This window comes from Egretta garzetta, unplaced genomic scaffold, assembly GCF_000687185.1.
Source record: "Egretta garzetta isolate BGI_Z169 unplaced genomic scaffold, ASM68718v1 scaffold94, whole genome shotgun sequence".
In the NCBI taxonomy this organism is placed as follows: Eukaryota; Metazoa; Chordata; class Aves; order Pelecaniformes; family Ardeidae; genus Egretta; species Egretta garzetta.
Window position 1 is genome coordinate 7,120,869 of NW_009259683.1, and position 25,192 is coordinate 7,146,060.

Genomic DNA, 25,192 nt, shown 5'->3' on the forward strand with positions numbered 1-25,192 from the left:
GCAGCAGTTCCTGAAATTTCTCAGTGGAATCGTCAGAAGACAAACCAACATCTGCAAAAAGACAGGAGTAACAAACAGGAAAAATGGTCCACCAGATACCAGAAAGAACAGATAGTAGAGGGGAAGCACTGGTTCACTACAGTAGTCCTCAAAAGAAATGAAAAAAAAAAAAAAAATCAGTAAGCAAGATGGAAGCAATCCAGAAGGAAAACAGTGCTGCATGTTCTACAGGCCCCAACAAAAAGTCTGCCATCAGAAAAAGGCTGTTAAACACCGGGACGTGAAAGAAACACCAGAGTTCATTCAGAATCAGCACATTAATAAGCCAAGGCCTCACCTGCAGCACTAACTGAAAGCCACTGGCAACATTACCTTTAAAAGAACCTTCTGGCCCTGAATTTCTGAACACACTAAAGGTCGCTTCGTGCTCAGTTCCTTCATGGGCTCAGCATCCAAAAGGTCTCGCTCCAGGCTGCGTGTCAGAAGTCCGCCAGAGTTCTGAAGCACATGCACACGCAAATATCCAGGGTAAGTGCACAGCATTTAATAGCGGCTAAGATTCAGAGGCTTCAACTACCTCTCCTCTTCCTCAACCAACTTAGCAAAGCACAAAACCAGTTGGGACACATCAAAAAGTTACGGCATCTGTTACCAAGAAGCTGGCCATAATGAGGCAGCTAATGACATGCATTCCTTGAACACCCCCCAGAAGAGGGAAAGAAGGAGGAAGACCACAACAAACAGTGCTGAGGGTATATGTCCCTGAAAAGGACACAGACCGTGCAGCGTTGTTGCTGCAGAGCCTTGATAGTGCCCAACACAGTAACTGACAGTGCCTTCAGACACAATCTCTGCTTACCATATAGTTTAGAATTCCTGCTTCTGGATAAAGAAGTGGTAACTCAGGGAACCATTTCTGTACCAAATATGTAAGCTTCTCCTAAATGAAGGAAACAAGGCCCACAGCTTCAAGTCACTAGTTTCTGACATACGTAAACATACACTGACACTTGCAATGTATACACAGGACACCCAAATGTACATTCACCATGAAGGTACCTCCTTAAACAACATCATCCAAAGTAACACTGGCATTTGCTAAACATAAAAACAAAAAAAACCACCCAAACAAACAATAGCCACCACACACAACATGAACACAGCAGTTCAATATGGACAGATTTTTGAAAGCTCTGAGAGTGGGTAGTATTAAAGCCCCAAACAGTACTATCACAGAAAAATTTCATCTTTTCTACAAGAGGCTTTAGTAGGCCTAAAAAAAGGACAACAACTTCACTACAGGTAAGTGAAAGAAGACAGAAATCAAGCAGTAACACAGACCAGGCCAGCATGCTGCAAGGTAACTATTACACACAAATGCTACATCTGCAGAGGTAGGTATATCACCAGCACAAATCCTGGTGCCCTTCTACTCGCTCACAAGGCAATGGTTTTGGATTCTTCTCTCCATGTAGAGGACTTGGGGTGATCTTCTTCACTTCAGGATAAAAGCCTGTTTTAACCTAGTCATAAGGCAACAGTTCCCCTTCTTGCAGGAAATACAGCCTGTCTTCACAACTGAGCTTACACTTTCACCTCCAGCTCTTCTGGCTTGAAAAACAAAGCTCACATTTTTTTCTCACCTCACTCCCTTATGGAGAGGGAAGGGGGGAAGGTCTGAAGAAAACTATGTTCAAACAGAGATAAAACTGATCAGCCTACATGCCTTCTCCCATAGGTTTCACCAAAAAAGGGCCATCTTAACATCCAACACTATAAAAGTCACATTATTTTACCCAGAGCACGCATTAAAGCAACTGAAATGCAGATGTGCCTCATACAGGTTTGGTTTAGTTACCCAAGTAGTTTAATACTTACATATTCTTCTTGTTCCTTGGATATTTCTTGAAGAACCCTATTTCGCAGATCAGCAATTTCCTCTTTTATTCCTGTCATTTCTAACTCACTGTAATCATCAGACTGCATTAGGAATAACAAAGTTAGTGTATAATTCTCATTCTGCTTTTATACCAAACAACGGTAACTTACTATATCACAATTAAAAAAAAGCTTCCATTTCACAGTTCTGGAGTTGAACATATTCTCAAATACGTATTTTACTCAGTCTCCTTCCCAGAAACCCAAGAAAATCTCTTAAAACCTAATCACTGAGAAAGGTGTTCCCTTTATTTATGTGACAGGCCAAATGTTGCAGCCCTTTGCCTGCTTGTTTCCTAAGTCAAAGAGCATTTTTTTTTTTAAATTAGCTGATCACATATACTCATAACAGCAACATCATTCATCTACCAGAAATGCCAGGTTACACAATTCATTCACTTTTTTCCTCCCATAAGCAGGCATTTTCCTCATGTCACCTCATTATTCAAGAACGCTTTTCCCAAAGGGTTTCATTAGTGTGTCTCATTTTAAATCCCTCTTCGAATCTTACTGCCCTTTCACAATGCTTACAGAGACACACATGCAGGCTCTTTTCTTCCTTAAGCATCACCAGAATAATTACTGTGTGATCAAACAAACAGCACTGAAGCTGGGGTAATATTTACATACTTTAGACTTCTCTGAGGGGTAGTGGGGAACCCTAAAAAACTAGAAGACATCGACTTCTGTCAACAAAAGGGAGGTACGTGCATTATTAACAAAGTAAAAACCTAAACTAATACACAACCAGCACAGTAGAAAGAGCTGGACAAAACTGTTCACACTGTGAACAGTGACTGTCACCAAAGGGACTAAGTTAAAAGCACAGTGCCATGGCTGGGGACTGAAACAAGAAAGTGGCTATTTACCAATTTATTTATTTATTTATTTTTAAGCCATACAGGCTTGGTCTCAGGGGCCTCTAAAATTTCCACAGTTCAAGGCAAAATTCACGTCAGAAAACACAAGCTGTTCTATATAGTTACCACTTACTTGGAATAGACAAAATTAGTATTTCTAAACCAATTTAAGAAACTACAAAAACACTAATACTGTAACATTTTCATACTTCCTCGAAGTTGTTCTTTTCAACCAGCTTCCACCTTAACTGGGCCTTTAAGCTTTTCACAGTTTTCTGAATTGATAATAAGTTGTTAATATCAGGTCTTTTATTCAGCCATTCCTCAGCCTGTTTTTTGAACTAGGAGGAAAAGAGGAGAAAAAAAAAAAAAAAAAAATCAAAAAAGTGTTCAAGCATTCTCTTTTAATATGCTTTCGTCCAATGCATTAGAGAAACTGCCTGAAGCCTATTTAAATTCAGCTTTTCAGTGTCTTTCCCCACAGAAGAGGGGTTTTATTGTATTTCATTTTAATTACATTAAAACCTTCTGGAGAGCAATGTTCTACTTAAAGCTCAATCCCCTTAAGTTACATACCACTGATTTGTAAGGAATCCAGAGATTCCAGCTTCCATGGCTTTTTTTTTTTAGAAAACTCTTTACATTTAACTGAAATGAAGCATTGGCTGATGTAATATGTAACTGCAGTTCTCAAGCTTTAACCCAACCAATCTCTCATCACCAACATACCCCTGGACTTTCCTTATAAAAAGATAAGAGGACATGTTTCAAAAAGAAATAATGTTACTAGTATAGATCAGTGTGACAGAAGTAAGTAAGGCATAAACTCACCTCAACACTGTCCAAGTATCTGTTCTGTATGACAGTGATCATATTTTGCTCTTCACGAACATTATACATAACTTTATTGTAAGCACTTACAATTATTTCCTTCTCTGCTTCATCATGCTCCTGGTTTGAATTACACAAAGGAAGATTAAAGATTGAGAGTCATTCTTCATTTATTCCCACCAACATTTAAGATGTAAAACCTTTACTGAGAAATTCCACTGTTAATGGAAAAAAATAAATTTATCAGTTTTTTCTCTCTCTTTTTAAAGAGATTCTAAAAGGGAAGTTAGTAAGTCTAAGAGTTCATTCAACAGTTTCAATAGAATAAAACTGATTGGCACTTGTATGCAGAAGTCCAATTTCATATTCCACACGCTATTTTTTTAAGGATAGCATGGTTAAATACATATGAAGCATTAAAGCATGCAACCATTCTTCTAAAAGAAAGTCACTGGTTCTATCACAGAGAGCCGTCACAAGCAGATTAAACTACTGATTTGTTGTTAGCATGATGCTACATTAGAGGACAGGTTCAATTTTTGCTAACATGACCATTCTCTGGCACAGTAGGGACTCTCATTGCAGAGACAATGCAAGTACCTCAAAGAGTTAGCGAAAGGGAATGGAGGAAATGCTTATCAGAAAAGGTAAAAAGGCTAACACAAGTGTAGAAAAAGATTACCAGTAAGGCAAGACACTCATCATTGCAAAACAAAAGTGGTGAAAAACTACTCATCTCTTAAGACTGGAAAAAGTAAATTTATTTAGACATATTCACCCAGAGAGGCAATCCCATTATTTTAAACAGAAACTTACTTTTCATCTCCTGTATTTTCAACACAAACACCAAAACTCAGTACAACTCGAAGAATGCTGCTCTGCACATAGGGAGGGAAGACCCAGTTTTCCCAGTACTTCTTAGTTAAGCCAGTCATACATACAGCTAAGTTCCTGTAACCCAAAGCTATCCTCTGCCTGTTGCCTGGAAAACACATTCTCTTCTCTCTGGGGAGCAACCTGGGTTACTTTATCACATTTCCACAAAAAAGATGCTGCCTTGTAGCAAATAAACTCATCTGGTATATTAAGAAAAGCTTTAAACTGAAATCAAAGATGTATAAAATACACTGAAGTCATGACACAAGTAGGCGTGATTAGAACTTACATTTAAGTCAGTATCCAGTTCTTCACAAATAGCCAACTCAACCTTTTTGAGAATTTCATCTGCATTGCCAACCATTTCCTCTAAATCTGAAGATGCTTCTGACATCAGGTCAAAACACTTCAAAGAGAGGAAAAAAAAAATTTCAGCCTTGGAATTGAAAGTAAGAAGTTAGCAAGCAGACAGCAAAACCAAGCAAGAAATACAAAGAGTTATAGCACTACTGGAAATCTAATCAGGATTTGTGTCTGATCACACCTTTAACTGCCTCACACAATTTCTAGAACTAACAAAGTTAAGATTCTCCGGACAAGAAGAAAGTTGATTCTTGCCTTGATCAGGTTTTATTTTCTTAATCTCATTTTTATTTTTACCAAAAAATGAAACAGTAGAAGAAACCCAACCCTTCTATGGAGTTTCACATCAAAAAAGCAACATGTGTGCTGCCCACACAGTGATACACAAGATGCTCAATATGGCAGTTTCACTATCGACTGGGCTTTCCATTCCTATATAGTACTACCTGAGATAAAGACACATCTGGGATCTATTTCGCAGTTTATCAAGTGTGAAATAAGGTTAAAGATTTCACCAGGAAGCCCTAAGTGTTTTCATGGAAGTCAGAAATAACTTCGCTTCAAGATATAAGATACAGAAGGTGCCAGAGAAATACCAGTAAGATCAGCTTATAATTACATTGAATGTTGCTTTCAGCAAAGTTTTGTTACTCATATCTGCAGAAGAGATATTACACAGGCAACCAGAACTAAAATGAAAATATGCTCCTGTATTTAACATGCAAGATACACAGTCATAATAGAAACCTGCAAACTCCACCTCATTCACTTACCTATCAAGCACGTGTCTTCCACTAACGACTGTGAAAATGTTTTATTGCCTTAACCTTAAAGGAACTAAAAATAAAAACTTTTAACAGTGTAAGTTCAAACATGCTGCGCCTCAAAGGCTGGAGTTGCATACTGGAAAGGAGCCATCCAGTCTCTGAAAGTTTCCTTGTCTGTCATTGACACATTTCCTATTGTAGATTCTGACTGATGCTACACAAGATTAATTTGGATTCAGAAAGAGAAAGAAGTATCTATTTAAAACAAAGGGATGGGAAACACTTCAAAGAAGCATTTGCTCTACACAATTGCTCACACTTTTTTAAAAATAGAAGTTAAATTGCAACAGAATAATTGCAGATCAAACTGAAATTATTACGATGGATAAATGAAAATTTCTTCCTTGGTCTACCGACCAGTGCTTCACCAACCCATACCAAAAGTCTACATTTCCTGTGTCTCTGAACTGTTTGCAGAAAAGTTCAGATTTGAAACAGGTAAATCGAAGTTCATCACTACACTAATAAACGTTAGTCGCTTTCATCTATGCAGAATAGTACTCTGAACTGCACCCAGCAATCACAGAAACCCACCTGCAAGTTTGTTTGCTCCCTCTAATAACTGACATGATTATAAACATCTGCAAGTAATTATATTCATTAACATTATACTGCACATGTCATGCACCAAGTCTACACTGCTGCTGAACAGCATTTATTGTCAGGTCAAGGAACACTTATTCATAACAGCATCTGGCCACAGTAAATGCTCTGGGTACAATGAAATGCAAGGGCAGAGAACCTATTCACTATGAAAGGGCACGACCCTTGTGGATGATGTACAATTCACATGGGCAGGAAGGTTATGCCAACACAAACTGAGAACATTTACATGCAAGTGCAACAAGAAGGAGATCAAGTAAGCTGAGCCTGCAGGAATGGAGGGAGAGCAGCTTACAGTCTTCCCAGGAAGATGAAGAGTCCTGAACTGAGCAAGAACCCATATATTAAGCACAGAGACAGGAAAGTCCCTACTTTGCACTTTTTTTTTTTTACAAGCAGAACTCAATGGATGGTAACCCACTTCCACCATCCAGCTCCTTTTAAGACAAATAGCACTGAATTTCAATGCTCCAAACCTTCTACAACTCAGACTGAAAGAGGCATAGCACCAGATTGGTATTCCAGGAAATATGGCAGGACATGGAAATAGAAGTGCACAATTTATTTGCATAAATTCTCCACACTCAGCATTTCAACAAGGAAAAATATTCTACTACATATTTGTCTGCAACCTGTACCTAGATCATTTCAAGTCAGACTGGCTGCTTCTTTGCAGTGATGTTTCATCACCTCTTTCAGCAACTTTTATGAACTAGAACCTTTTAAAATCTGAAGTCTTTCTATCCAAAGGCTACTTGCAAGGACTGATTAAAGCATTTCAGTCACACAATGAACAGATAGAGCACACCCATACAAAAGTTGTACTTGCATAAAAGTACTGATCTTTATACAAAAGATGTCTTTTCATAAGAAAGCATAAACTCTGGCTCACCACAAAGGTACGCTAAGAATAAAGGTAAATTAACACTCCGTTCCTCAGTGTGTTACCTTTCCCTCTGTATTGAGGCACTGTCATTTAGTGCCACTACTCACATGCATGATCTCGCTGCCATAGGTAGTTGAACCCTTCTAATACCGACTCCTCACAAGCTCGGTTAGACAGTGTCATACTTTCTCTTTTTCACCAACAGGAAAGACTGACTGTTCACCTTACCTTTAAGACGTCACTAAACCAGTCAGCAAGACTTTGCAGAGCTGAGTCCGTATCATTTCTGATACAAATTAATTTCTTCATTTTAACACTCTTCCACTTAAAGAACTGTTGAAATACTTCCTCAGAGTCATCTGCTTCAGAACCTTGACCATACACCATCTCCAGGGAAGCAGACAGTTCCTGTGCATCAAGTGAATCAAACAAAACTGGGTTTGCAAATCAGTAGAATTTTGTGACAGTACGCTATCTATATAAAACAAGACATTTAACACAGAAAAAGTTAGCACTACCTGTTGGCATAAGATTATTTCTACTATAAAGGCCTCTTTCTACAACCAGTGAAGTATATTTTATACTCCATTTTCCTCTCAGATCTAGTGGTAGTATGCCTACCAGAAAATGCAATACAGGAAGGGGTCTCACACAGAGATCAGAGAGTCTGAATTTTCACTTCAAAACAAGGAAGCAAAAGACACTATAAAAAGCTTAACAGCTCATAAGAAGTCATTTGTATTCTATTTTCTTCTACCCTATGGATTGGACTTTAAAGTCATACTCATCAGGATAAAGACCAAAACAGGGTTCAATTCATAATGCTACTCAGAACTGTTCAAACTCAGAAAACAAAGTGAACTTGTACTAAGAAACCAGGTGAGCAGCCAGACATCCAAGGAATGCTTCTGGACTGATCCCTCCCTTCAAAACTAACTACTCAAATCTCTTCTGATGCACCTTTGTTTTCACACTGGTTCCTAGATGTAACAGCAATCACCTATATGCCTGGCACCTGAAGGCCCTCTGAAATGAGTTTTACAACCTGGGAACTTCTATTTCCATCTAAAAGCCAAGTATTCTGTAGCTACATGAAGCACAGGGTCGACCTCCTTTTGACTTGGATTGGAAAACAAAGGGAAAGGCATCAAGGCTGAAGCACAGGACAAAGAGAAATCACTTTTAAACAAAGGACAATCTGTGAAATGACCTGAAGAACAAGCGGGGTCAGGGAAGAACTCCACAGTTACCAGTAGAGACAACATCCTGACAGAAAGCACCATTCCTTGCACCTGGGTGGAAAGTCCTGTGCTGAAAAACACTTGAGAACTGCATTGGTGTTTGTAGGCAATTTGCTGTAGTTCAAAAGAGAAAATTCTCCCTAAACAGTGGGATTTGACTGAATGAACCTGTGCTTTTGTAATAAACAGCATCCTTAAGTTTTGAAAATCCATCATTTTACTTATCCACATCATTGCCGACAAGATGACTAAAGAAACCCTGAAGAAAGGCTGCTGACAATTTGCTTATACAGAGTTTCACTTTTTTTTTTCTTTTCTCAGATCCCAGAATATTCGCGTTCAATATCACAGACCTTCCCAAACAACAACACCTAGGTCCTAGAGATGAAGAAAAATACCAAAACACCCATCTCTCTCTTCCCCTTGAGAGAGGTTTTCATTTTTGTATCCCTTCAGATTCAACAGCCAATACTATGGAAAAAGCAGTATGACAGAACTTGAAGTCACTTGTCAGGAGCCTTTCAGACACCTGAAACACAGAGGTCATATGAGCAATCAAATGTAACTTAAAGTCAAAACAGACTGACTGACACTACCACCACAGGCCAGAATGTGGCAGCAATGAACTCCCCTTGGTGAGGACTCCAGGTACTGGAGTGAGGTGAGGAAGTGAGCTTGACCAATTTTGTAGAACTACACATCATGATGCCATGACCAGGCCACAGCTCTACAGATGCAGTACAGCAAAAGTTCAAATCGGGGCCAAAAGTGTAAGAATTTCCTCACGTAACAAGTAACTAAATACAGTGACCAAAAAAAACCCCAAACCAAAACAAACAAAAAAACCAACCCACCACCACCAAACACACAACCCAAATAAACCCCAAGCAAAAAAACATACCACCAAACAGTATTTTATAGAATTCTAAGACCAATTTCATAACAATAGTTACTATAATGTACAGCATTCATTTAGTACAACAGTGTTTAAAACAGCAATTTCCAGCTGAGCCAGGTGATATGAGCTTTGTATAAATATGCTTGTCTATAAGCAAATATAAAAAGTAGGTTGGTGCTAAATTTATGGAAGCTATTTTAATCACTAAAGTGCACAACCGATTTTTCTCACATTCTTTTTTGAATAGCTGGATTTTAATACACCAGGATACACATGGGTATAAAATGGCACAGCAAGGGAGAAGCCAGGTTCAAATGGAACAGTCTGAAGAAGAGAGGAAAAAAAAAATCAGCCCATTTAACAGCAGCAAAATGTGGGCAGTAGAACTGAGATAAGTGCTCAGTAACAGTTTCATAACCAGTATCACATCCTGTTTAGAAAAACAGCAGCACTACTTACACCAGAAGAGTATCTGCACATGTTCCATCAGACTGTCCTCAAGGAAAGAATCCAGTAAGTTACATCCTACTTCTACCCATTTATTTTTCATACTATAAACAACCTTCCCTAAAACATTAGCAACTTCACTAGCATACAGATATAGAAACAGGCTCCAGAAGGGTAACAAGTTACCACATGAAGATAGCTCAGTGGCCTACGTGCACTTGTCCCAGTCACTATCTCTAAGCGTGGCAACTCAAAGGGAGCACAGAACAAGCAATACGCAGCCTCAGTGAGAGGGGCATTAGCTTCCATGTTTCTGTTCTTCTGAGAGACATTGGAAAAAACACTAGTTTCTCTAGGACAACACAGCATAACCTCTTCAGGTCTGTAAAATTGCAACCAAGGTTCTCACCAATATTTGGTAAAAACTTGTTTCTGTTTCCATACTTGGGAAGACTTTTTGGCCTTCTTTGGGGCAATCCCAAGCACAAATGCAGGCTGGGTGAAGAATGGATTGACAGCAGTCCTAAGGAGAAGGACTTGGGAGTGTTGGCTGATGAGAAGCTCAGCATGACCCAGCAAGGTGCACTCACAGCCCAGAAAGCCAAACGTATCCTGGACTGCATCAAAAGCAGCAGCATGGCCAGCAGGTCGAGGAAGGTGATTCTGCCCCTCTACTCCACTCTGCCAAGACCCCACCTGGAGCACTCCCTTCAGCCCTGGAGTCCTCAGCACAGTAAAGAGATGGACCTGTTGGAGCAGGTCCAGAGGAGGGCCACAAAAATTATCAGAGGGCTGGAGCACGTCTCCTATGAGGACAGGCTGAGAGAGTTGGGGCTATTCAGCCTGGAGAAGAGAAGGCTCAGGAAGGCCTTTCAGTACCTGAAGGGGGCCTACAAGAAAGCTGGAGTGGGACTTTTCACAAGGGCATGTAGTAATAGGACATGGGGTAATGGCTTTAAACTAAAGGAGGGTAGATTTAGACTAGATATAAGGAAGAAATTGTTCACTATAAGGGTGATGAGGCACTGGAACAGGCTGCCCAGACAAGTTGTGGATGTCCCATCCCTGGTTCAAGGCCAGGTTGGATGGGGCTTTGAGCAACCTAATCTAGTGGAAGATGTCCCTGCCCATGCCAGGGGGGTTAGAACTAGATGATCTTTAATGTCCCTTCCAACCAAAACCTTTCTATGATTCTAGCTCCCAGCACAAGCAAGGACCATCACCACAGTTAAGCTAAAGCCCAAAATTTACTTAACACGCCTAGCAGCATTTCAGTACCCCTTCAAATATTTAAAAAAAAAAATTAAAATTTCACTGCAGTACAATTATCTAGAAGATGCTTGATGTCTACCACCTAGTGGATTAGCACAGCATAACCTTTAAACACACACCAAAAAAAACCCAACCACAAAAGAGAAAAACCCCACACAACAACATACCACAACTTCCCTCTGTCTGAAGGAACAGGATCCACACAAGGCCTCCAGTGATAAAAAGCCATTAAATGCTACCCATCCAATATCTTTTCTAATTAGACACCAATCTGCATATCAGACTAGAACTAAAAAATAAGTGTATCAAAACAGTTTTTGAATGGCATTGAAAAGTACTTCCATTAGAAACAGAGTAATTCCATGAAAATTTGAATGCTTCAATATATTAATGCTGCTCCAACTTATACAAACTTATGTGCAGCCTGTAATCTTGGTGATTTTTCATAAGAACCCAATCTCATACATGTGTGGATGAATAAATCTCTGGAATTTGTACAGGCAAGCTGTCAAACTACTGCCAACCTTTTGCTCCTCTACACACACTTGCACCGTCAAAAGCAAGTAGTACTTATGAAAAATGAAGAAAACAAATTATTTCTAATAGCAAAGGCCAGAAACACTAGCTTGGTAATACTTATATTGTTAAAGTCCTCTTCTAAAGTTCCTCCTGCCTCTACAGAGCCTATTTCCCTGTCTACTTGCACACTTTCTGTTGTTGGTTTAGCTGGGAGTGAGAGAGACTCTTGCTTTAAACACATGCTTCTGTAGTGTTTAACACTCATCTTGAAAAAGGGAAAAAAAAAAAAAAAAGCTTTAAACATTTTACACATTGCTACACTCTTCCAAACTACACAGCCATTTTAACAGAAAGGGCTAGGAAAGTGTATAATCCAACCACAAAACCCACTGCCACAATTTGCAGGATAACTGCACTGACTTTTTAATTATAGGTTCTCTCATTAACATCTGCTGTCTACTAAATATTCTGTGCTTTGTGAAGTCTTGTTAGTCACCAAACACAGTACCATAAGAGAAAAGCTGTTGCTCAAATCCAGGATATAGATAATACTTTGCCTCTAGAACAAAACATCTAGGAGACCAGGATCACAAGTAACACAGGGACAACTTAACTCGGAAGTGTTACCTAACGCTTCATCTGCTGCTGTTAGGGCCTCCAACTATAAAATGTCTGACATTTAAGAAACGCCCTCCACAGGTTCTCAGTGTTTCAGAATCAATACTGACAAATGCAGCCTCCTTACCTGTAACGTTCTTGAGCGCTCAGAGAGGGGCAGTTGATCCACTTCCAAAATTAATTCTTCCACTGCTGAATACAAGTTCTGCTGCACCTCATCTCTCTTGGTGATCAATTCATCTCTTTCATCCTAGGCAGAAAGAAAAGCAAGTCAGCAATTCGCATCCAAATGCCACATACACAATGTGGAGAGCCATACAAAAAAGCATTAATCCCTGCAAAGTATGGATAGTACAGCACATGCCTGACTAGGAATGAATGAAAAAGCAAATTTTGGTTTTAACCTCTACTCCTATGGCATGACCACATTGCACAAGTACAGTATCCTTTACAGTGCAAAAATACGACTACATTATCAGACAACTAAAGAAACAGTTTCTGCATGACTGTTCATAACAGTCCTAACTGGGAGGGAGTTCTAACTGCCACTGTAAACTTAAAAAGTCCTAGTTGTCCTGCAGGTTTTTACTGTATTACAGAAATCAGAGTTTGGATTATCCACACTTCCATACATGTCAAACTACATCCACAAAGTCAGACTGCAACAGATTTCTTGCTGGAGAAGAATCCTCTAGAATCAAAAAACTCCTTTTCCCAATTTTGTCCTTGCCTTCTAGCAAGGAAAGACAGGTGACCTGTAAACTCCCTACTGATTATCTGCAGTAAGATCATTAAACTGAAGATAATTTTCTAGAAACAAAACAAAGTTTCCCTTGAATGACTGGCAGGATTAGTTCTGCTAATGAAAGGGGAACCTCACATTCACATGAGACAAAGTACCTACCAGACTCGCCTGAACTGAACCTTTTGAAATGGATGAAGCAAGTTACTCAGAAGTATGTTTGCAGTGTTCTATTCACAGTGATTTAACCCAACATGCCCACAGAAATATGAAAATACCTATGAACATAGAAGACCAAACTACAGCTTTACAGACCTGCTGTAAAGATTTGCTATTCCCTTCTACATCCATCTCCAAAAATAAAAAAGTAAAATGACTCAAGTAGCTATAACACACTGTCTTAACACACATTCCCTTCTGTACCCTGAAAAAAAAAAAAAAAAAAAAATCTTGCAAGGTCTAGTGTGGAAGGCAATTAGTAAAGAAACAGAATATAATGGAAGAGTTAACCACGGCACTAATGCCAGTTTCACATGGAGCCAAAGAACAGTAAAAGAACACTTCCTACTGACAAGCAATGTACGATATATCTGTAATATAAATATGTATATGGACACAGGTTCTCAGAGTTTTTACATTTAGTTTATCCAATGAAAAGTCAGAAGTTGACTTAATCGGGAGTTTGTAAGTATCCACAGAAGATCAACTAGAAACCTCTTGCCTGTAACAGACAAGAGCAGAATGAGATCCAATGGCTGGAAACTGAAAGATGGGTGAATTCCAGCTAAAAATAAACCCCCAAGTTGCAGCATACACTGCTTTAAAACTTAGATAAGCAATTGAACAGATGTTGTAATTCAGCCAGACATCAGTAGGATGGATAATAAAAATCAGTGGATTAAGTTCAACTATAGAAGGTGAACACAATATACTGCTTCAGCACTTAAAAACATGAAACAACAAAAAGATTTGATAGGCACTTCTGCACTTTTTGGGCATCTCTGGTGACCAAAAGCACACACAATTTTTACAGACTTCCTGCTGGTTTTCCTGAATAAGACAGGAGCTAGTTTGTAAAAGAACACTGTAAATGTACTGTATGAAAAGTGTTCTTTATGACAAGGGGTCCTTATTCCTTTTTAAGACAAGATTTCTGCAGAATATTACTTCAAAAACTAGAGCAAGAGACTTAATGTAGTAGAAGATTCAACCAGGCAACCAAACTCCAACTAATACCAGTTCAAGCACTAGAGCAAGTTTAACAATGTCCTTCCAATGTCTGCCATTTAACTGGCAGCTAATGTCTGTTAAATAACAGTAACTTCAGAGAGTACACAGGCAGTATTTTAATAGTCTGCTTTACAAAGATATAAGCTCATCGCAACAGCAAACAGTAGAATTAAACTCCTTTGAAACAGGCTACAGGTTTCTAAAACTACAAAATCTAGTTTATTTTGTGTCTGGTCCATCTTATACCTCTCAACAAAAAAATCATTTCCACTCCAGAAGAACCATCTTTGTTATTTTCATACATACCATGCCCCAATACTACCTCAGTTCACTGATTATCTTATGTTTCCAAGACATACATTACATAAATACCTTGTTAAGAACAAATGCTTCAGTCACCCATTTTCATTTTTCAGACAGTATCCAGGAGTGACCCAGTTAAACCAGCACAAACCAACTAAGAAAGCATAGACAGTGAAAACTGAAATAATGCCATTTACTCTACAGTCAAACTTTACTGAGTGTACTCACGCCTGTGATATTCATTGAAGCTGCATTAGGTTTCCCCCAAAGCAAGACAAGATGTTAATTCCCAAGAGCTTACAAACAAATGAGGCTTGTGACAGTGAGAGAGGGCATCAGCACTCCAGGGAGGTTAAAGGAAGAGCACATTGCTTCGGCAACTGAATAGCAAGATTTAACTTAGGAAAAACTAATTTTGACAGCTAGGTTGACAGATTAAGCAAACAGAGTTAAACAGTCTGCTACAGTTTAATAGCCAGCTCTTTCATCCATCTGTTTGGGTTCACTGGGCTTTCTGTACGCTGGATTTACATGTACCTCATTTTAACTGAGCAAGAAACAAAGTAGTGACATCAACATACTCAGTTGCACTATCAAAAACAATTGTTAAGACTATCTACAGTCAGTATAACTTCAGTAGGGATGACAGGCAGAATAATAAGCACACCCTTTTACTGTGTGCATCCTCGACGTTTCTTGTATTTGAAAATACAGTAGCCAAGATTCTGTGGCATGTTACAGCACATAAAAATAGATCTTTAAAAATCAAAATGATTCTCAGGGGAAAAAAAAAAAGTTAAGTCACTACACTGCACATTAAAACAGGACAATCTCTGTGGTACCATAGTTCTAGCTTGATGCAACCAAAACCTTGTCTGTACCCTTCACCTACCGAAGTCTTCAAAATACTTAAGAGAAATTCCACAGGAGCCTCGAGATGTCCTGCTTCCAGCTGCTACCAATTCACCTTGAAAATTAAATTAATTAATCGGGGAGCTCTACACTTCCCACTTGCATACCCTTTGCAGCATTCGGGCACTCTGGGGGATACCTGACATCTAGCAGAGCTCATGTCTTCTTTATTTTTCCCCATTTAAAATATTGGCAACACTACCATGACAACTTCACCTCTTCAAATAGCAGGATTTTTTTTTTTTTTTTTTTTTTTTACAACAGCATACTCTTGAAGAGTTGCAAGATTTCATGCCACCATTCATTTACACCTTAGTTTAGGCAACCAGGAACAATGTCAGAATGGACTGGGGGGGCTAGGGGGGCTGTTGCCGATTTCTGAACGAAACTAGTTTTCAAGCCATGCATGAGGCTACACCTTGTCAACAGAAAACAGAGGGCTACACAAACACATGTGGAGCTACCAGAAGCAGCATGGTGCTGTAAGCTCATTTGAGCAGTATTTCATATATTTTGGCAGTATAACACATAACAACGCATCATGCAGACATGACTTCATTGTTAGCCATTCACAACTGAAACAGGTGACAATGTCCAAGACTGCTAACACAGTCCAACAAATTAGTCCATCAGAAAAAACTCAAGCACTCTTCAAGAATGAAACCTCTTTTCACGGTGTCTCTTACAGAAGAATGCTGCTTCCTGGGGTTGGCAAGTCAAAAAAACCCCAAAAACCAAAAAAAGAAACACCCCCATCACTGCCACCTGAATGACACCAAAGTAACCGTCTCCTCTACTGAATGAACACTCTGAGACTCCCCTATCACACCACTGTATCTGCATCTATCTTAACTCTTGTCCATGTTAAAAGTTTTCTTTCCCTCTATCCCCAGCCCAACTGAGTCACAGTAAAACTGGACGAGGGAGGTGAAAACAAGTTCTAAGATGGCTTTACTTTACTTGTCTGCTGTTGTTCAACAAGGCTTACGAACCCGCTTGAGTGCAACCATCCCATGTAATCTCCAGAAAATGGCAACTGCTACTATTTCACGTGGGATCAGGAATTCACCCAAGGAAAGCTTGTGCAAGTAAATCCCTAAGCAGCCCTGGTTCCTGGGCACCTCTCAGTCTAGCTATTTTTCTACACATTGCTCCCCTATACAGGAGATTAAAATGTCATCTGCTTATTAATGCTTATCTTCATGTTGTCAAGTTTAAAAATTTGATTTTGTTTACTAAAAACTGTTTCTTTTCACCTACAGCAATCAAATATATGCCATGCCATGCCATAGCTGTTTTAATACTTTTCCCTGCACAATCAACAGCAGAACTTATTTGGGTTCTCATGGCTCATTATATTCTAGCCCATTTCATGAGCTGTTAAAATTCCGTGTAATACAGCAGTACTTCTTAAGTAAACACATTCAAAACATTTTAGGTTATACTTGAAAATAGTCACAACACATTTGCTGCAGTTCCCCCAGATGCACAGCTACCATCCCCCCTCCCCTTCCTTACCACAATGCCTGCCACAGACTGGAGAACCTTCCCATTTCCAAAAGCAGCATCGTTGCACATGAGAGATGCAGTACATGACCATCCTTATCAACACAGCCATGCCCACATAGGCAGGCAGGCTTTTCCAAATCTGTCGTTGCAGAGAAGTTGCACTAGATGGCAGCTTTCCTCCATTCAAGTCCATCTCCTCATTTGCATACCGCCCTCCCTGCGCCTCTCCATATGAGAGAAGCATATACTAAGTAGTGGCACGTTGCTTTAACAAAAGGTTTTCGAGACAGACACTGCAGCTGCACAACTGAAGCAGTTTCTATTACAGAACAGAAACCTTTTAGCTTTCCTTATACTCTTTCCTTATACTCATTCTGCTTTCCTTATACTCTTTACAAAATCAAGGGCATCAAAGAGTCTAGGTTTAACACAAAAAATAACATTCCAGAAATACATCAGTTGTGGCAGAGGTAGCAAAGGCTCCAACGTTATCTAGCAAAGGATAGACATTTCCAAAGGACAGATGTGTTCATGCTACCCAGATACACTTAGAAGACTAAAATACTCCGTCAATAGCTGTTAAATTATAGCTCTTGAGAAAAAAATATTTCCAACCTACCACACTTCTGCATAACTGAATCCTCTCTTGAGCCAAGACATACTCAGACCAAACCTTCTGCAAGTTTTCCAAGGAACATGGAGCAGTGAGACATCCTTCTGTAACTAGCTTTATGGCTTCTGAGAGCTGCTCCCCAAAACGACTGTTCTTATTTGTGTGCCTAAGTTGTAAGGAGGAAACAACATTTTACCAGGATTCTTTTTTCCCCAGAACTTAAGCAGTTTATAAAAAAAAAAAAAAAAAAAAAAAAACCAAAAACTTCGCTATTCAGTCCCCTTGAACATACGAATTTTGAGATGGCACCTGCCATGTTAATAAGTTGGTTTCTTTCAAAAGGTAGCAGCAGCAATTTGTCTCATTCAGCTGTTAAATCTTTTTTTGAGGAAGGAAGAAGGACCAAGAGTACATTCATTACACCTCAATACTGATGAGGCTGTACATGCAAATTCTCTCCTGCTTTTAATTTCCCTTTTGCCCTATTTTCCTCCCTTGGCATTTTTTTTTTTTTAGTCCTCTTCCACGAACACATACACCAATATATATATATATTCCTTCTTAAAGGAGCAAATGGCCATTTTATTTCAAGTCTTCTTGCCGCCACATTTTGTCCCTTCTTTCAAAACTAGAAGGGTAATCTGCGCTATGCAGATACCCAAGGAACTCTGACTACCCAGTTACTTTTAACAACTAGCTGCATTTACTACTTAGCATCTTCCTTGAAGATGGAATTGAAAGCTCTTCTTGCAACAGCTATGGTAAAGGAGCAGAAGTGAACCAAAGTCATCTGATAAACAGGCAATGCAAATTCCAATGTGTGCTTCCAAAAAGCTCAGGTTTCAGCCTTGCTTTCGGGAAATACTCCCCTCTGTATACACTACATTTTTCTTAGAAAATTAACAGAACAAAACTTTTGGGAAACCAAAAAGCATACATGACATCAAGAGATAAACAGGGCAATGACAGATAGTACTATTTTAAGAAAAAAATACATACCTAACTTCTTTCAATGCCTTCACCTTAGCAGCCAAACTTCTCATTTTTGTTCCAATGTAAGTACGCAGGGTTTCCTCAAAACTTTCGGCAGTTTTCCTGGATGCTTCCTTCTCTCTCTGAATTATTTATCATTTTTGGAGCAGTTTTTCAAGAAAAAGAGGTAAAGATAGATCAACAGTCACAACAGCCAGCCAGGGTTACTAACATGCAGACCGTAATTCAGACTTTTGAAAACTAGAGATAAGCACACATGCAGGCACACACACACAGAGCTGGCCCTCTTCAAAACACTAATAAAATGCCCAGAAAGACATACAAACCAGTGAGAATAATTCTGTTTTCTTTAACAGATTCTTAAAGGTTAATGGTTCATTTCCACAATCTTTTCTTTTAAAACAGTTTACTTATATTAAACACAAAAATGTAATTAAAATTTTTAGAAAACAGTTTAAAAAAAACCCCCATCAGACTATAGATAAGAAACATGTCTAAGAATTCCTTGCATCCAAGCATTTTTTCTTAGGAGCAGACATGTATTCTGTTGCTCGTTAATTTAGGTTGCATAGAAGTGCACAAACATCATATCTGCAGTTGATGGAAAATCTGTGCAATGGCAGGTTAGAAATACAGGTGTTCTAGGTTGAGGTAAATGAGCAGCAAAGCTGGTTACGAGTAGTTTTATTCCACAAGAAAGAAAAAGGAAACAACTGTGTGCAAGTTCAGGTTTGGAGGTGCCAAAGGGTTTTACACAACAGCAGATTTTCCTTTGGTATCTGTAGAGATAAGAGTTTGCATTAATTCAGAAAAACATTATGCAAACATAACATCCTTTCGCACAACCCCTTCTTACTACCGCTGTTTATCACACTTAAAACCATTCAAAGCATTTTTAAGCCTATCAGTAACTAAGAACTGTGCTTCTCAAATAGTGCTAGGAAGTTCCCCTGGAAAGAAACATAAGCATCTTTTCTATTACGTGGCAATTAAGGAAACAATCATTTTTATCCAGTTCTAAAATTCCACAGCTGCTATGATTCTGCAATGCTTAGGAATTTTCAGCCCAATACAAAGAAAGCTCTTTTTCCCCTCTAAGTGAGCGGAAAAAAAAAAAGGCAAGGATTACATCCTTATACACAAAGGATGTTTTTAATCACAAAGTGCAAAAATCTATGTTCAAACTGAACACCTACATCCAAACCAGCAGTTGCATCAAGCGCAGTGACAAGCCAGTACATACACCAAGGGGAGCTAGGGTCCAACCTGGACTGCAAAACACATGCTGACACATGTTGACAGCATCTCCCTGCACAGGAGCAAGACAAGTCTTCACTCAACCAGTTTAATCCTCCTGTATTCCAAACAATAGTGCACAGCTGAACTGCAGTATGATGAAACCATTAAGACAGAAGCATTGTCAGAAACACTCACAGGAGGAGAGGACAATCCTCTTTATATTTCCACATACCTGAAGTTCACATTTCAGCTGTTGAACCTTCAGTTCTAGTTCCTTCTGCCTCTGCAAGAGACTTATATTCTGCCTTTTGAGACCTTCTTTCTCTTCAGACAGCTTCTGATCTGGTCTTGTTTGTGCCAAGCTGGTGTCTGGCGCTGGAGGAGAAACTGGCGTTTTTTCCCTTTTAAAAATTAATTAAGAGGAATTAATTAAAAAAAAAAAACCAAACCACACCACAATGTGCATTCTTTCATCCTATTGTAATTTCAGTAATGCCTACAGAACACCACATCAAAAAGACTACAGAAGCACCTACACAATCATGCTTTACTTCTTCCGAGTTTGTATCCCTCTCCACACCAGTCTTTCAAAGACTGTTACACAACACAGAGGAAAAAAAACCATGATTTGAAGACAACCCTTTATATGTTTTCAGTCACTAACTCAAAAGTCTTTCCCATCCAAAAAACATCTTACAATGCCACACTGCAGACCCAGAAAGGTCAAGGTCCATTGTAATTCAAATCTTCTATCTACTAAACAAGCCAAAGCACTTCAAGGTTAGCGTTCTGGATCTATGCCCTAAAAGTTTTAACGGAGAAGAGTGATGTGAAGCCATCTGTCTCTGAGCACTGTGACAATACCGTGCAGTACCAAAGCTCCACTAGACCACACATCAACTTCATCCTCACCTGCGTAGCTTTGATTACATCCTAGCTTCTTTCTTTCTCAATTTCTTTCAGACATACTACCCCAAAAATGCCTGCGATGTGAAAAAAGTTCAAGGACACCAGAACATACAGAAATGCAATACAGAATCTGCTGGCTGACAGCTGCTCAGGCCAGCCAGGACACCACCAAAAAAAAAAAAAAAAAAAAGAAAAAAAAAGCTACTTCTTATTTTAAATCGGATTCAGAGCATACCTGCAACTCAGAAAACAGGGCAGATCAGAGTATCAAAATAATTCAGAATAAGGCACTTGACTATAAATTTAGACTTTTTTGAAGAGCACCTCCACCTCATATTATATTAGTCTTTCTTAACAGCATAGACTTGCCTAAATGATCTCATTGTAAAACAGATTTGGATACCATGCCGGTATGTGGAAGGGCACACCCTCAGGTGATTCATTAAAATGTTTGAGAAGCTCAAATTATGGAACATTACCAAATTCTAAACAAGTTTTTTTGGAGAACATTACTTCTTGCACTGTCTCAACTTTCTGAATGCCAAGTACCATCTTTCCCACCCACAAACATTTTTCTCAGCAGCCTGTTGCCATGGTAATCCTAGCAACTGTAGGACAAGTCTCTTTAAAAAGACTTCTGAGAACAACTGTAACTGCCAACTTACCACCACCTCTTGTCAATGTAATTACAAGTTATAGAGACACCGTTATCCCCCAAACCTTACTTCAAACTGTGACTGCTGGCTTTATTTCTTATAACTACACATAGTTATATTCCTACACAAATAGATCACCAAAATATCTTTGTCCTGCTAGGTAAGCATATTTTTACATTCCACATTTGTGTCCAGTGAGTTTTTTAACAGAGGTAAATAAATAGGGAATAGCTACAAAAGGTCTCAAGGACAAGCCTGGGGAAATTACACAGATGCCAACACAAACATAATTGCATTGCCTATCACTGCAAAATCTGCTAAAGGCCTGATGTCCTGCAACCTTCGCTTTCAACTAAGCTTTCTGGTATCTTCTCCTCTGCTCACTAGCTGCTACCCCTTCCTTCTTTTTCAAAATCTTGCCTTAAGATACCTAAGAACAGTCTGCCTCTGGAAATCAAATGAGGAATAACAAGCTATCCAACCAGCGACAACACTAATGAACAGTTTTCCACAGATTAATGTCCTAATCCCCACCACCACAGCATGCGTGCACACACACACAGAGACTCACATATACTTCCCTTCCACTGAGTACCAGTATTGCTTGATGCTGGAAAGACAGAAATTGAACTCTGTGGTTTAGATACTTGCTTCCCCTTTCATCTTCTCATACACCCACTTCTCAGCAACTAAGCTAACCAGATCACTCATACAAAGTTTTCTATGACATCCAACAGCCTTACTTTGGGGCAAACATACGGTTTCCAGTAAAACTCTGATTCCTTGTGCTGGCAGCTACTTGGTCAAAGCGCCCTCTTGGGATGCTGTACAGAGCGTGATCAGACCTGTTTACCCACAGTGGAACTGAAACTTTTATCTTCCGATGTTGGTTTTGCATGACATCTACTTTTCTCTCTTCCACATCTTTAGTGTTTCCTGGAGATGTGCATTTTTCAGCAAACCCTGCCTTGGCCACCTCTTCTCCAATATCTATTTTCTCATATTCTGCCTGGGCAATAACGGTACCATCTTTGTGCTTGGCTTTGTGACGTATTTTTATTTCTTTTTCATAAACTAGGCTGCTCAAGAGCTTCTTCCCCTGTAAAACAAAAATACAATGAAGTTGTTTACTGGAAACTCTGAATACTTTTAGCTGAAATCGGCCATCTTCTAAGGAAAAGAGGACAAGTTTAAGACCAAAACTCAAAGAGGTGCACAGGTAAAGCTTATGTTAACACATTAACACATTTAACACGCCAACACATTTATTCCAAAACAATGCTGTATCTGTACAACTGTATCTGATCTAATCACTGTCAATGCCAGACTGGACTTCAACACCAATAGCTCTCCTTCAGTGTTCAGCTTTGAAGAATTCAGTATCATTTGTAAGTGACAGAAGTCCAAAGTCCCATCAACCCTCAACAGAAGTGGGCAACCAGGTTATCCAAGTCTTTCAGAGGATACTAGACCAACCATTTAACAGTTTTATACAAAATGAAATGAAAAAAATATTTTAATTATTACACTGTTTAACAGCATTTCAATAAGTGGTCCAGAAGTTGAAACAGAATGTAGCAATAGATGAATTGTTATGTATATCTACCTTCTGGAAATCTACCTTACTGAAACTACTCGTTTAGAAACTGGGAAATGCCAGAATTGGCAGCTATCAGTTTCATCAGTAATATCAAAGAAAAACAGCTTTGAAAGACTGGGGATGTACTCAAGACCTTCACAAGACGTCTGGGAGAAAGTTATCTTTTGTTAACAGGGTTTTTCTTTTTGCTCCACCACTTCTGAAAACAATCTGGTTTTGCAGAAAATTAAGAATGGACGGGGTGAGGGCAGGAAAGCTACACAGAGCAAGAAAATAAAGCTTCACCTGAAGCACAAGAGCTGATGGGAAAAAAAAAAAAAAAAAGCACACCACCACCACACAAACAAAACAAAACCCCAGGGAACTGAGACCAGAGATTTTTACCTGTCTCAAGTAATCCCATTAAGCAATGTCAGTAGGACCACAGCAACTAGACCATACACGAGGGGTCTCTGATCTCCTCAAAACGGTAAGAGGAATACAAGGAAAGCAGGACAGCCACTTCCTGCCTCCTCCTCCAGCAACTGCTGCTCTCAAGCCACCGGCAGGCGAAGCACAGGCAGTGCCAGTGACAAGCCTTGAAAAAGTGTGCCATGAAGATGTAAGTTATGTCCCGGAAAGGGAGACTGCCACTACTAAAACTCGACCAACAGTCACCAGCGCCACTCAGGAGGGCACAAAACTTTTACCAGCCCCGTTGTCATCAGCTCCTGAGCCTTTCACATTCATTGCTTGCCAGGGATGACAGGGTTCTTACTGCCACTGACATTCACCTGCTCTCTCCTGACCAAAAGTTTGTATGGTACCCAGGCATATGGCATTCAAGCAGCTCACAGACATAATTGAATTTATTGCAGGTTCTGTGACCAAGGGAGGTATTTTTCCCTCTGAAGGGAAAGAAAGAGAGGTACTTTGTTTCCTCAGCGCCAGAAAGAACTCAGGTCAGTCAGAAATAGACCTGAGGCTCTGAAGATGGCAAAAGCATACTCTCAAAATCACCTCCTAGAACAACCTGAACCATTTCTGACAAAACCGTTTTAGTTTCTAGGGTATGTTCAGGGTAACAGATCAGGCAGCCCGTCCTAGCACGCCCTGCCTTCACAGTTAAACATCCAGCTCTTAGAAGACTCCTCCTGGTGACACTGTGCTGATACCCAGCAGCATCTGTTACAGATCCCATCATCCAAGTACTTCAAAAGCTGTTACTCACCTGGTCAAACATGTTTAGGTTCTGATCAGTTGGTATCTGCAGTCCCCAGAGTCTGTACTTCTTGGCAACACTCGGACATTGCAAGTTTGGTGGAATTTCAACTATGTCTGATCTATTCAGAACCTCAGAATTTCCATAGTCAATGTACAATACCTGACACTGCAACAATAATATAAAGTGTAAATCAGCAGAGGTTACACAAACCTCCTACAGAAATATGCACTGACAACTATTAGAATATAAGCATTTTAACACATGTGCATGTTGCAGCAACCAGAATCTTCCGTACTAAGCCTAGACACCCTTCAGAGAAAGGAACCGAGTTCAAGAAATCTCTTACGTTGGCATCTGTCTAAAAGCTTAGCGACAAAACTTTAAGTAACAAAACAGATCTTTGCTAGCATTTTTTTTTTCTCTCTAAGGGCTACAATTAAGAAGCAGAAGTCTTTCAATGGACAGATATGCAAGCTAATGTTTCCATGCCAACGAGCCTGACTAGAAATTATCATTTTAAATGGGAACTATTAGCCTTCCTATCAGTTGCCTAATGCTAACAACTCTTTCAGGTCATTTGCATCAGTGCCAACATGTCACACAAAGGCTGCCATTTTCACCACACAGTTCTGAAATTAAATTACATTGCTTAACAACATCAACTACCACTCGTGAATCTCTTTATCAAATGATATGAACAGAACTTTACAAAGTATGTGATGTTTGACCAGTATTTTCACAAACATTTTTCAAAATTACAGGTCACTTGAACTTGTTGTGCCCCACGTATATTCACAGTTTTTAAGTACATTCACACAGCAAGTTTCAAAAATAGGAGTTGCATTCATTCCTATCATCTGCATGTAGGACTGATATACGATTAAAGGCTTTAAACAAATGGTTCCTGCCTTTTCGTTGTTGATCACTTGCTGTATCATACATCTGTACCAACATCTATCTTCAGAAAAACAGCCGCCATAAATCTGGAAATTCGGAAAAAAAGATCAAGAATAGCATTCTGAAAATATACGCATACCTCAAAATAGTGTTTGTAATGCATTACAAATATTTTTTTCAGACTCTCCTATAATTATCCCAGCAGG

The 25,192-nt window shown here is 39.3% G+C and overlaps 1 protein-coding gene across 1 annotated transcript in view; it reads right to left on the bottom strand.

Moving 5' to 3' along the window:
- STK31 (serine/threonine kinase 31) overlaps positions 1–25,192 on the bottom strand; it is a 39,720-nt gene that overhangs the window by 10,670 nt on the left and 3,858 nt on the right. Inside the window, 14 exon segments of the mRNA XM_009638609.2 lie at positions 373–498; positions 860–940; positions 1,879–1,980; positions 3,008–3,139; positions 3,630–3,749; positions 4,795–4,911; positions 7,413–7,592; positions 12,307–12,429; positions 17,495–17,654; positions 18,488–18,603; positions 19,953–20,121; positions 22,029–22,384; positions 24,096–24,254; positions 24,998–25,072. Of these exon segments, the coding sequence (XP_009636904.2) occupies positions 373–498; positions 860–940; positions 1,879–1,980; positions 3,008–3,139; positions 3,630–3,749; positions 4,795–4,911; positions 7,413–7,592; positions 12,307–12,429; positions 17,495–17,654; positions 18,488–18,603; positions 19,953–20,121; positions 22,029–22,384; positions 24,096–24,254; positions 24,998–25,072 (2,016 nt within the window).